Raw genomic sequence first — 14338 nt, forward strand, 5'->3', positions numbered from 1 at the left:
TTACCTCCATTCACACCTTCCCTCTATCTTTACCTCCATCCACACCTTCTCTCCATCTTTATCTCCATCCACACTTTCTCTTCATCTTTACCTCCATCCACCCCTCTTCTCAATCTTTACCTCCATCCACACCTTCTCTCCATCTTTACCTGCATCCACACCTTCTCTCCATCTTTAATTCCATCCACACCTTCTCTCCATCTTTACTTCCATCCACCCCTCTTCTCCATCTTTACCTCCATCCACACCTTATCTCCATCTTTACCTCCATCCACACCTTCTCTCCATCTTTACTTCCATCCACACTTTCTCTCTATCTTAACCTCTGTTCTCATCTTCTCTCCATCTTTACCTCCATCCACACCTTCTCTCCATCTTTACCTCCATCCACACCTTCTCTTCATCTTTACCTCCATCCACACCTTCTTTCTATCTTAACCTCCGTTCTCATCTTCTCTCCATCTTTACCTCCATCTACACCTTCTCTCCATCTTTACCTCCATCCACACCGTCTTTCCATCTTTTACCTCCATCCACACCTTCTCTCCATCTTTACCTCCAACCACACCTTCTCTCCATCTTTACCTCCATTCACACCTTCTCTCCATCTTTACCTCCATCCACACCTTCTCTCTATCTTTACCTCCATCCACACCTTCTCTCCATCTTTACCTCCATCCACACCTTCTCTCCATCTTTACCTCCATTCACACCTTCTCTCCATCTTTACCTCCATCCACACCTTCTCTCTATCTTTACCTCCATCCACACTTTCTCTCCATCTTTACCTCCATTCACACCTTCCCTCTATCTTTACCTCCATCCACACCTTCTCTCCATCTTTATCTCCATCCACACTTTCTCTTCATCTTTACCTCCATCCACCCCTCTTCTCAATCTTTACCTCCATCCACACCTTCTCTCCATCTTTACCTGCATCCACACCTTCTCTCCATCTTTAATTCCATCCACACATTCTCTCCATTTTTATCTCCATCCACATCTTCTCTCCATCTTTACTTCCATCAACACCTTCTCTCCCTTTTTACCTCCATCCACATCGTCTCTCCATCTTTACCTCCGTCCACACCTCTTCTCCATCTTTACCTCCATCCACACCTTCTCTCATCTTTACCTCCATCCACACCTTCTCTCTATCTTTACCTCCATCCACTCCTTCTCTCCATCTTTACCTCCATCCACACTTTCTCTCCATCTTTACCTCCATTCACACCTTCCCTCTATCTTTACCTCCATCCACACCTTCTCTCCATCTTTATCTCCATCCACACTTTCTCTTCATCTTTACCTCCATCCACCCCTCTTCTCAATCTTTACCTCCATCCACACCTTCTCTCCATCTTTACCTGCATCCACACCTTCTCTCCATCTTTAATTCCATCCACACCTTCTCTCCATCTTTACTTCCATCCACCCCTCTTCTCCATCTTTACCTCCATCCACACCTTCTCTCCATCTTTACCTCCATCCACACCTTCTCTTCATCTTTACTTCCATCCACACTTTCTCTCTATCTTAACCTCTGTTCTCATCTTCTCTCCATCTTTACCTCCATCCACACCTTCTCTCCATCTTTACCTCCATCCACACCTTCTCTTCATCTTTACCTCCATCCACACCTTCTTTCTATCTTAACCTCCGTTCTCATCTTCTCTCCATCTTTACCTCCATCTACACCTTCTCTCCATCTTTACCTCCATCCACACCGTCTTTCCATCTTTTACCTCCATCCACACCTTCTCTCCATCTTTACCTCCATCCACACCTTCTCTCCATCTTTACCTCCATTCACACCTTCTCTCCATCTTTACCTCCATCCACACCTTCTCTCTATCTTTACCTCCATCCACACCTTCTCTCCATCTTTACCTCCATCCACACCTTCTCTCCATCTTTACCTCCATTCACACCTTCTCTCTATCTTTACCTCCATCCACACTTTCTCTCCATCTTTACCTCCATTCACACCTTCCCTCTATCTTTACCTCCATCCACACCTTCTCTCCATCTTTATCTCCATCCACACTTTCTCTTCATCTTTACCTCCATCCACCCCTCTTCTCAATCTTTACCTCCATCCACACCTTCTCTCCATCTTTACCTGCATCCACACCTTCTCTCCATCTTTAATTCCATCCACACATTCTCTCCATTTTTATCTCCATCCACATCTTCTCTCCATCTTTACTTCCATCAACACCTTCTCTCCCTTTTTACCTCCATCCACATCGTCTCTCCATCTTTACCTCCGTCCACACCTCTTCTCCATCTTTACCTCCATCCACACCTTCTCTCTATCTTTACCTCCATCCACTCCTTCTCTCCATCTTTACCTCCATCCACAACTTCTCTCCATCTTTACCTCCATCCACACCTTCTCTCCATCTTTACCTTGATCCACACCTTCTCTCCATCTTTACCTCCATCGACACCTTCCCTCCATCTTTACCTCCATCCACACCTTCTCTCCATCTTAACCTCCATCCACACCTTCTCTCCATCTTTACCTCCACCCACACCTTCTCTCCATCTTTACCTCCATCCACACCTTCTCCCCATCTTTACCTCCATTCACACCTTCTCTCTATCTTTACTTCCATCCACACCTTCTCTCCATCTTTACCTCCATCCACACCTTCTTTCCATCATTACCTCAATCCACACCTTCTCTCCCTTTCCTCCATCCACACCTTCTCTCCATTTTTACCTCCATCCACACCTTCTCTCCATCTTTACCTCCATCCACACCTTCTTTCCATCATTACCTCAATCCACACCTTCTCTCCATTTCCTCCATCCACACCTTCTCTCCATTTTTACCTCCATCCACACCTTCTCTCCATCTTTACCTCCATCCACACCTTCTCCCCACGTTGTCTTATGTTCACACGTGACATCACTTCCTGTGCAGAGCTTCCAGAGGTGTTCCTCCTCCAGAAGACGCCATCCTCTCCAGTCACCTGCATGGCGACAGGTTTCTACCCCGACTTAGCCGACCTGTTTTGGAGGAAAGACGGCGAGCAGATCTTCGAGGACGTGGAGCACGGAGAGCTGCTCCCCAACCACGACGGAACCTTCCAGATGTCGGTGGAGCTGAAAGTGGAGGTGACGGCCGAGGTGGAGGGCAAGTACGAATGTGTGTTCCAGCTGTCTGGCGTCAAGGAGGACCTGGTCACCAAGCTGGAGAGAAGAAGCATCCTGAGCAACGCAAGCCATGAAGGTGAGAAAGACACATTTAGTTGGAGATGTTTCCCATCACAAGTCCACCTGTCACCATTATTGATCCATGTCACCATGACAACGCTTGACGTCTGCATGCAAAGTAGTCATGAAGGTTTCCTCTTCATGCTTTGTCACTCCACTTGTGCTTTTTTGCTCTCCACAGACAACTGGAGCGTCGCCCTCGCTGCCACGGCGGCGGTCGTCGCTGTGGCGGCCGTCCTGGCGGCCATCATCATCGTCATGGTCAGGCGTCACAGAAACAGACAAGGTGAGGGACACCAATGTCCTCCGTCTTCTTCTTCTTCTTCTTCTTCTTCTTCTCGGTCCAGGCCGTGAGTTGATGCTTTCATCCGGGCTGCATGTTTTAGTTGCCTTCCAGCCAAACACTCAAAGATCCACAGAGACAGAGCGCACACTCTCACATAGAAACACGTGAGGAAAAAGTCCATTTCACCTTGTTTCACTTTCATTTCAGCCCAGTACGATCCAGCTCGTAAGTAAAACATCTTTTCTTTGAGTCGCAAGAAACAAAGCCGTGGTGAAGCGTCACTCACATGGAGGTCTGATGTGGACCTTTGTTACAAGTTTAGCCTGAAAATCCCAACTTGAGCTGACTCCTTCACAATAAAAGACCCTCCTGTGAGCACACGCAATACAAAGTGTGGCATATCTCACGTTTGACATGAGTCCTCATGATGAGGATCAGCCAAATGAGACCTCAAGTGTGCTGACTCATCAAGAAGGTATCCTAGTCAGGAAGTAGAAGAGCAGCACTCTGCTTCTTCATGTTTCCAAGTCACACCTCAAAGATCTGATGTGAGTGACGAGGCACCTTCTGGATGTTCTTCCTTCACCGTTTGCGTTTGTCCCGCAGCTCGCCACGGCGGCGTGGAGCTCTCCGAGAAGGTGGCGGCTGAAGGCTGAGTAAGTCTGCACCTCCAAATGTTCTTGTGTGAAGATGATGTTCAACTTGCTTCTGTTGGGAATGTGCTGAGTCATCTTCTTCCTCCAGGATGCTTTGTGCACTGGAACACAGAGAGATGTCTCCATCGCTGAGGGACGTCATGGAGATGTGCTTTGTTCTTCATCCCACTGCTCCTCACGCTATTCCATCTATTCTTCTTTGGCCGTTAAAATACTTTCAACATCAAACGTTGGTGGCTATAAAATCATTCGGGGCTCACGTTTAATGGCCTTGACATCATGACGAGGATTTCTTCTTTCTTTGAATGGCCGCTGCTTATGATCAATATCACATTGTGTCACATCTCTGTCAATAAATCCGTTTGTTCTCCACTCGCCTCGCACTGCTTTCTTGGCGACCAGGAAGGCTCTCGCTCATAACAATGGTAGAAATAGGTCATTTTTATTTATCTTGTATTTTTTCATTCAACACTTAAATCCCTAGATCAGTTTCAGGTTCATCTGTCCATATCATATTCTTTTTTTAATATTTTATGCCCTTTTTGTCAAAACCCTGTTTTGTTATGGCAAAACCACTAAATAATAATTTTTACTAAACGTAATTGCAATCTTAAATGGGTCAATAATTCATAACATCATTGATTTTAATTCATTATTTTTTAGCAATGACAATTAAAAAATGCCTTAAAAATGTATTTTTTGTTTTACTTTCAACACTTAAGTCTCTCGATAAACTTTAGATCCATCCCTCGTTTCTGTGACGACCTGTCACGCCAGGTGTCACATGGTCTGTTTGCGTTTGTGTTTATCTCCTAGTCAGCGCTCTTATTTTGGTCCCACTTCCTGTTTGTCTCCCTGAGCGCTTTTCCCTCCTCACCTGTCGCTGATTGGCAGCCTGGCCACACCTGGTCATGGGGTGAGGGTGATGGGTCAAATGCAGAGGATAATCTCACCACACCTAGTGTGTGTGTGACAATCATTGCTACTTTAACTTGAACTAACCAGCTGGCTTCTATTTATGCCTGCCTCGCCCTCCAGTCAGGGCTCAAGGATTGTTTTGTTAAAGGTTACTCTGGTTTGCTGTATGCTGCTTATGCTTCTGTGCACTTCCCTGCTGCACCTCCTTGTGCTCCCTGTGGGAATTAAAAGACTCTCACCTGCACGTCGTCCTCCTGTCTCCTGCATCTTGGGGTCACAACTAGAGCAGCCATGCGAGTACGTGACAGCTTCTTCATTTTTTATTTGTTTTTGCCCTTTTAGTCAAAAACCTTTTGTTTTTAAGGCAAACACAAAATATCCAATATTTTCCCAGAAAAATATTTTTAAGTCAAATGTTTTAAGTGACGTAATTGGAGCCTTGAATAGTTTAAATAATTGATAACAACATTGAGTTTGATTCATTATTATTTTTGAGCAATGACAGCTTTAAAGAGAAAACAACCTGCATGGCAGCTTTATTAGAATCAACAATGCAACTTTTCTTTGTTACAATTCACCTCTTTTATTACACTATTTGTTTTTTATATATATTATTTGTAGAATGTGTCGTGGGCCGTTAAAAGATTATCTGTGGGCCGCAAATTCCACCAAAGAATGTTTTCATTGGGTTATCTCACAAAATGAAACAGAAAATCTTGATATTGCTTTTACTTCTGCTATCAGGCAATGTGCAACCAAATCCAGGACCCAGCTTCAATAACATCAGTACTGCTGATGAATTTAGAGCCGGGTCAGGCCTCCATTTCAATAATAGGAGTCTCCTGCCAAAATTAGACTTAGTCAAAATCTGGATTCCAGCAAGAAAATGCAGACTTCCTTATCTTATCTTAAGGTGGCTAAGTAAAGCAGTCTCTGACAAGGACGTTGCTATTAATGCATATAATGTCTTCCCATGCCATCGTCCTGGAAAAGGTGGAGGAGTGGCCATATATTTAAAAAACACATTTCTTGTTATCTTATTGTCAATCACTAAACCAGTGGTTCTTAACCTGGGTTCCATGGAACCATAGGGGTTCGGTGAGTCGGCCTCAGGGGTTCGGCGGAGGTCAAGACACACCCGACTCATCGTGTAAATACAAACTTCTCCCTATTGGCGTATTACGGATACGGCAACAGCTGACTGATTTGCAGGTGTGTAATTTGTTGTGAGTTTATGCACTGTGTTGGTTTTGTTCTTTGAACAAGGTGATGTTCATGCACGCTTCATTTTATGCACCAGTACAAAAAACATGGTAACACTTTAGTATGGGGAACATATTCACCATTAATTAGTTGCTTATTAACATGCAAATTAGTAACATATTGGCTCTTAACTAGTCATTATTAAGTACTTATTAACGCCTTATTCGGCATGGCCTTATTATAACCCTAACCCTCTAACCCTGACCCTAACCCATACTTACCAACCCTCCCGATTTTCCCGGGAGACTCCCGAATTTAAATGCCCCTCCCGTAAATCTCCCGGGACAACCATTCTCCCGAATTTCTCCCGATTTCCACCCGGACAACAATATTGGGGGCGTGCCTTAAAGGCACTGCCTTTAGCGTCCTCTACATCCTGTCTTCACGTCCGCTGTTCCTCCAAACAAACAGCGTGCCGGCCTAGTCACACAATATTTGCGGCTTCTACATACACTTAAGTGAATGCAAGCATACTTTGTCAACAGCCATGGAGGTCACACTGAGGGTGGCCGTACAAACAACTTTAACACTGTTACAAATATGCGCCACACTGTGAACCCACACCAAACAAGAATGACAAACTTTCGGGAGAACATCCGCACCGTAACACAACATAAACACAACAGAACAAATACCCAGAACCCCTTGCAGCACTAACTCCTCCGGGACGCTACAATACACCCCCCCGCTTAATTGATGATGTAGAGCAGGGTTGGCCAACCAGTCAGAGACTAAGAGACACTTTTTTTACTGTGTTACTGCAAAGAGCCACATCCTACACTTGAGCACACATGAACATCACCCCATCCCTTCCTCACGCTCACAAACACACACACACACACACACACACAAACCTCTGCTCAGCCAGATTTATTGTAAATGTCACACACCAACATGACTCCTACAGTACTAAGACCACAGGCCAGTTATTTTCAACAATTAACATTGTGTGCACTGTCTCACACACACATACTTGCCAACCTTGAGACCTCCGATTTCGGGAGGTGGGGGGTGGGGGGCGTGGTCGGGGGCGGGGTGGGGGTGGGGGGCGTGGTTGGGGGCGTGGTTAAGAGGAGAGGAGCATATTTATAGCTAGAATTCACCAACTCGAGTATTTCATATATATATATATATATATATATATATATATATATATATATATATATATATATATATATATATATATATATATATATATATATATATGTATGAAATACTTGAATTTCAGTGAATTCTAGCTATATATATATTTATTTATTTTATTATGTATATAAATAAAAGAAATACTTGAATTTCAGTGTTCATTTATTTACACATATACACACACATAACACTTATGTACTCATTGTTGTACTTGAAAGTACAGTGCAATACAATTCCGGGGCAATGGCACCTATCAAATACACAGTAATGAAAACACAGTTGATCTACTAACTGTACTGTGTGTTATGAGAGTAGAGTATGTGTGTGTGTGGCCCTTTAATAGGTGAGCATGTGAGGTGAGTGACGTCAGTGAGTGTGTGGGCGAGAGAAGAGAGGGAGCGGTAGCGTGAGTGCGGGGAGGGACTAGTTGGTTTTGTGTTGGATTGGCTGTGTGCAAGCAATCAATAAAGCAAGAGTTGCAACTAATCGCTGGACTCATCATTCACTCTAAAGTCGTCCGCTGTGGAGACCCACTGCCGGGTAAGGTGACGGGTGTTGCCCCGAGAATACATCGGCCCTGGAGAAGTGTCTCCCCTGCGCTCTTCGACTACGATCTCGTTCTTCTGCTTGGTCTCCACACAATATATGCAATATTTTTTCCACATAAAACATTTAAAGTAAATGTTTTTAAGTAATAATTCATTGTAACATAGATTTTTTTTTTTTTTTTTTTTTTTTTTTGAGCAATGGCAAGCATGGCAGCTTTTGTGTCAACATTGCAACTTTTTGTAGTTAGATTTCACCTCATTCCACTTTTTTAAAATGTTTATTTTTATTTTTGCAATACTATCAATTTTGCAATTTTTGCAGAATGTGTGGGGGGCCGGTAAACGATTAGCTGCGGGCCGCAAATGGCCCCCGGGCCGCACTTTGGACATCTCTGGCATAGAGTAAGCTAAAGTGACGCTGAAGATCCGGGCCGCACTTTGGACATCTCTGGCATAGAGTAAGCTAAAGTGACGCTGAAGATTTGAAGCTTTGAAATGCACTAATGACGCCTGACGTATAAGGCAGAATGGCTTGCCATTACGTTCAACAAAAAAAATATAAACTCTCCCACTCTGTTAAAATTCCCTGTGTTCTTCTTATTTTCCTTTTGTTGTGCTTTTTTTCCCTGCCATTTTGAGAGTGAACTTGTCACAAATGGTTTACTACTGTGATCTCACGCACATGCACCTTTGACCTCACTCAAACCGGCTTCGGCTTCTTCTTCTTCTTCTTCTTATGTGCAACTCTAACCGGCTTAAGCCGAGCAAAAAAAGTAATCCGAGTATTGTAATCCAAGTATTTCCTTTTTTTTTCGTGATGAACACGATCACGGCCGCTAGAAGAGGCCGCGTGTTGAACGCCACGGTGTTTTACAAGCTGGATTTTGAGAAAACGCCCTCTTTGTGCTGAGCGGAAGTCAATGAAGCGGCCGTGTGTCTCGGTCGTGCTGCATTTTGGGAAATGTAGTGTTTTTCGTCCCGGCAAACGCCAGGGACAGTAGATATACTACAGTACAGTAACACAGCAACGTGGGCCTCCGACATCAAAAAGTTTGTCGCATCTACACCTCGTGGGCACTAATAGATTTTAAAAAAAATGTTATGTATATACAAACCCCGTTTCCATACGAGTTGGGAAATTGTGTTAGATGTAAATATAAACGGAATACAATGATTTGCAAATCATTTTCAACCCATATTCAGTTGAATATGCTACAAAGACAACACTGATAAACTTTTTTTTTGTTTGCAAATAATCATTCACTTTAGAATTGGATGCCAGCAACACGTGACAAAGAAGTTGGGAAAGGTGGCAATAAATACTGATAAAGTTGAGGAATGCTCATCAAACACTTATTTAGAACATCCCACAGGTGAACAGGCAAATTGGGAACAGGTGGGTGCCATGATTGAGTATAAAAGTAGATTCCATGAAATGCTCAGTCATTCACAAACAAGGATGGGGCGAGGGTCACCACTTTGTCAACAAATGCGTGAGCAAATTGTTGAACAGTTTAAGAAAAACCTTTCTCAACCAGCTATTGCAAGGAATTTAGGGATTTCACCATCTACGGTCCGTAATATCATCAAAGGGTTCAGAGAATCTGGAGAAATCACTGCACGTAAGCAGCTAAGCCTGTGACCTTGGATCCCTCAGGCTGTACTTAATCAACAAGCGACATCTGTAAAGGATATCACCACATGGGCTCAGGAACACTTCAGAAACCCACTGTCAGTAACTACAGTTGGTTGCTACATCTGTAAGTGCAAGTTAAAACTCTCCTATGCGAGGCGAAAACCGTTTATCAACAACACCCAGAAATGCCGTCGGCTTTCCTGGGCCTGAGCTCATCTAAGATGGACTGATACAAAGTGGAAAAGTGTTCTGCGGTCTGACGAGTCCACATTTCAAATTGTTTTTGGAAACTGTGGACGTCGTGTCCTCCGGACTAAAGAGGAAAAGAACCATCCGGATTGTTATAGGCGCAAAGTTGAAAAGCCAGCATCTGTGATGGTATGGGGGTGTATTAGTGCCCAAGACATGGGTAACTTACACATCTGTGAAGGCGCCATTAATACAGGTTTTGAGCAACATATGTTGGCATCCAAGCAACGTTACCATGGTCCTGCCCCTGCTTATTTCAGCAAGACAATGCCAAGCCACGTGTTACATCAACGTGGCTTCATAGTAAAAGAGTGCGGGTACTAGACTGGCCTGCCTGTAGTCCAGACCTGTCTCCCATTGAAAATTTGTGGCGCATTATGAAGCCTAAAATAGCACAACGGAGACCCCCGGACTGTTGAACAACTTAAGCTGTACATCAAGCAAGAATGGGAAAGAATTCCACCTGAGAAGCTCAAAAAATGTGTCTCCTCAGTTCCCAAACGTTTACTGAGTGTTGTTAAAAGGAAAGGCCATGTAACACAGTGGTGAACATGCCCTTTCCCAACTACTTTGGCACGTGTTGCAGCCATGAAATTCTAAGTTAATTATTATTTGCAAAAAAATAAATAAAGTTTATGAGTTTGAACATCAAATATCTTGTCTTTGTGGTGCATTCAATTGAATATGGGTTGAAAATGATTTGCAAATCATTGTATTCCGTTTATATTTACATCTAACACCATTTCCCAACTCATATGGAAACGGGGTTTGTATTTTTAAATTTGGATTTTTTTTTTTTAATTTTGATTTTTTCTAATAGAGTTAAGAGCCGCATGAAACCAGCCAAAGAGCCGCATGAGGCTCGCGAGCCACGGGTTGGCTAGCCCTGGTCTAGAGTCCCATTAGGCTACTGTTTACTTACCTGAATCGGTGCAGAAAGGTTTAGCGGCAAATATAAAAGCGACCATTAAAAAAGATATTTCAAATGGGATGGAGTGGATTTTTACACTCTTAATAAAAATATTGTTTTTGAAGATTGAAAGCATTTATCATCAGCAAGACGTTACTGACCTCACTTCATTTGACACTCACAAGCATTTAGAGAAGAAACCATTAGATGCACCAATGTCTTTACATCTGAGGGCTCCACTAATTAAACATTAAGTTTAAAGGGGAACATTATCACAATTTCAGAAGGGTTAAAACCATTAAAAATCAGTTCCCAGTGGCTTATTTTATTTTTCGAAGTTTTTTTCAAAATTTTACCCATCACGCAATATCCCTAAAAAAAGCTTCAAAGTGCCTGATTTTAACCATCGTTATATACACCCGTCCATTTTCCTGTGACGTCACATAGTGATGCCAACACAAACAAACATGGCGCATAGAACAGCAAGCTATAGCGACATTAGCTCGGATTCAGACTCGGATTTCAGCGGCTTAAGCGATTCAACAGATTACGCATGTATTGAAACGGATGGTTGTAGTGTGGAGGCAGGTAGCGAAAACGAAATTGAAGAAGAAACTGAAGCTATTGAGCCATATCGGTTTGAACCGTATGCAAGCGAAACCGACCAAAACGACACGGGAGAAAGCGAGGACGAATTCGGCGATCGCCTTCTAACCAACGATTGGTATGTGTTTGTTTGGCATTAAAGGAAACTAGCAACTATGAACTAGGTTTACAGCATATAAAAATACATTTGGCAACAACATGCACTTTGAGAGTGCAGACAGCCCAATTTTCATCAATTAATATATTCTGTAGACATACCCTCATCCGCTCTCTTTTCCTGAAAGCTGATCTATCCAGTTTTGAAGTTGATGTCAGCAGGCCAGGGAAGCTAGGGTCGATATTCTTCTCTTGATCATCTTCGGTGGCATAAGGAACGGTGTGAGCCAAGACATCCAGGGGGTTTAGCTCGCTCGTCTGCGGGAACAAACTGCCGCCATTGCTTGCCGTGCTACCGAGGTCCTTTGTCCCTGAATTGCTCACACACTCCGGCAGATTCAATGGGGGTCTGGCGGCAGATTTCTTTGACTTTATCGTTGGAAATGCATCTGCTTTGAGTGTCGCAGGATATCCACACATTCTTGCCATCTCCGTCGTAGCATAGCTTTCGTCGGTCAAGTGTGCGGAACAAACGTCCAATTTCTTGCCACTTTCGCATCTTTGGGCCACTGGTGCAACTTGAATCCGTCCCTGTTCGTGTTGTTACACCCTCCGACAACACACCGACGAGGCATGATGTCTCCAAGGTACGGAAAACAGTCGAAAAAACGGAAAATAACAGAGCTGATTTGACTCGGTGTTTGTAATGTGTTTGAGAAAATGGCGGATTGCTTCCCGATGTCATCGCTCCGAGAGTGAATATTAGAAAGGCGTTTATTTCGCCAAAATTCACCCATTTAGAGTTTGGAAATCGGTTAAAAAAATATATGGTCTTTTTTCTGCAACATCAAGGTATATATTGACGCTTACATAGGTCTGGTGATAATGTTCCCCTTTAAGAAAATTACCGGCAAGTAAAATGAGTCAGTCAGTATTATAAAACAGCAAGTGTATGTTTCCTTTTATGTAGACTATTTGAAGACACTTCATACAGAGTTGACTATAGACAAGATAATGCATTTAGTGCAGAATATCACCATTATTTGTTTCGCCCTCGGACTTTATATCGTTTGAAGATGATTCCCCAAGATCAGCAACACTTCAAATGCACTACTTTTGAAACATTACCAGACCCATTAAGTATATTTGCGTAAAGTATCAGTATCGGACCCGTATTGCCGATACCAGCCTGGATTTTACTCGGTATCAGATCTGAATTAAAATCAGTGGTATTGCACATCACCAGCTTTTGAGAGAAACCTTTTTTTCAGGACTTTGCCCAAAATTGGCAGGTTTGATATGGGCAGATTGTTGTTCAATACTGTGGCATGAAGACTATTACTTTTACCATTATAAGGTTCCATCGATCCATCCATTTTCTACCGCTTGTACCTGTATAATAAAAATGTTCACTGGTCTGTACAAAATGATTGTTATTTACGGCGGTCACTCACCCTGTCTGGTCAACACGTACGTGCAGAGAACGCGTGCACACGTACAAAAGCAGTCCAAGAGAGGCAACAAACAATTTGCAATCATGCTATTGTTAGGATAGGATTTACATTCAATGACAGCTAACGCTAACTATCCATCCATCCAGCCATCCATTTTCTACCGCTTGTCCCTTTTGGGGTCGCGCGGGGTCGCTGGAGCCTATCTCAGCTGCATTCGGGTGGAAGGCGGGGTGCACCCTGGACAAGTCGCCACCTCATCACAGGGCCAACACAAATAGACAGACAACATTCACACTCACATTCACACACTAGGGCCCATTTAGTGTTGCCAATCAACCTATCCCCAGGTGCATGTCTTTGGAGGTGGGAGGAAGCCGGAGTACCCGGAGGGAACCCACGCAGCATGCAAACTCCACACAGAAAGATCCCGAGCCCGGGATTGAACTCAGGACTACTCAGGAGCTTCGTATTGTGAGGCAGATGCACTAACCTATCCAAGTGTTACGTACGTATGTAGTTACATCATTACGGTCTAGAAGCTGAAAGAAGGAGGGATATGCTGTGTGAAATAAATTGGAAAGTTAGCGCCCTCGAGACATCTGTGTAAATGTTGCAAACAGCCCCTTTAAGGCCTTTGGAAATGTTCCAGTCTGAAGTGAGACGTTAACTAGATGAAGGAATTGTGGTGACAAACTGCTCAGCACAGACTTTAGAAATCTAGTGGGTAACTCATCAAGGTGTGTGTATGTTACATATGGTGCCGTCTCCAAGCAGAAGACAATCTTTGACCTTGGCTCTTGGCACAGTTGTTCTGTCCATCTGACACTTTGTGCTGACTCCACCCATTTTATAGTTTTATTTCTGTTTGTGATAGTCAGTCATATCTGGCAGTTCTGCCTTGCATGGGTTAGAGTCCAAGCCAGGGTTAAATTCCAAGCCAGGGTTGGATCAGGAAGTAAAAACCAAAGCTGAAGCAATTCATGTGATTGACTCGCTGTGGCCAAAGTACTAAAAGTGGGAGGAGGGGAAAAGCATGAGGCTGAATCTTCTGGTGGCAAAGCATCCAAGAAAAGGAAAGTGACATGTGAAATTAGACACGGTAAAGCCAAACATCGACTGGACGCTTGATCCAAGCCGTTTAAACGCAGTGACCATCATGAAAGATAAAGATGGTACATTTCAGCATGATAGGATCTGCCGCTATGAATATTACTGAGTTACCTGTTACATCTCAGGGCAACAGGTGTGTACTTGTGGTTAGGGACTATGTCAACCTTTTCCAGCGTGCCATTACAGTAGCAAAATGTATGTTTGAGGACAATATCAGACAACATGGGTTGCCAGAGTG

General features: G+C 43.5%; 2 protein-coding genes across 3 annotated transcripts in view; both read left to right on the forward strand.

Moving 5' to 3' along the window:
- Positions 1 to 14338, forward strand: part of LOC133609863 (SCAN domain-containing protein 3-like) — a 229434-nt gene that overhangs the window by 55350 nt on the left and 159746 nt on the right. The gene's annotated exons all lie outside the window — the stretch shown is intronic.
- LOC133609157 (major histocompatibility complex class I-related gene protein-like) lies at positions 2575 to 4167 on the forward strand. Its single transcript, XM_072913561.1, has 2 exons — positions 2575 to 3241; positions 4118 to 4167. Exons 1-2 carry the CDS (start codon positions 2902 to 2904, stop codon positions 4165 to 4167), a joined length of 390 nt encoding a protein of 129 aa, XP_072769662.1. The 5' UTR covers positions 2575 to 2901.

This window comes from Nerophis lumbriciformis, linkage group LG07, assembly GCF_033978685.3.
Source record: "Nerophis lumbriciformis linkage group LG07, RoL_Nlum_v2.1, whole genome shotgun sequence".
In the NCBI taxonomy this organism is placed as follows: Eukaryota; Metazoa; Chordata; class Actinopteri; order Syngnathiformes; family Syngnathidae; genus Nerophis; species Nerophis lumbriciformis.

What these genes read in the sequence shown, in the direction of transcription:
- LOC133609157 (XM_072913561.1), top strand. Translation starts at nt 2,902, where the DNA reads ATGTTCACACGTGACATCACTTCCTGTGCAGAGCTTCCAGAGGTGTTC. An exon ending in GAGCAACGCAAGCCATGAAG is followed by an intron (nt 3,242 to 4,117) that starts GTGAGAAAGACA and finishes TTTGTCCCGCAG; the next exon opens with CTCGCCACGGCGGCGTGGAG.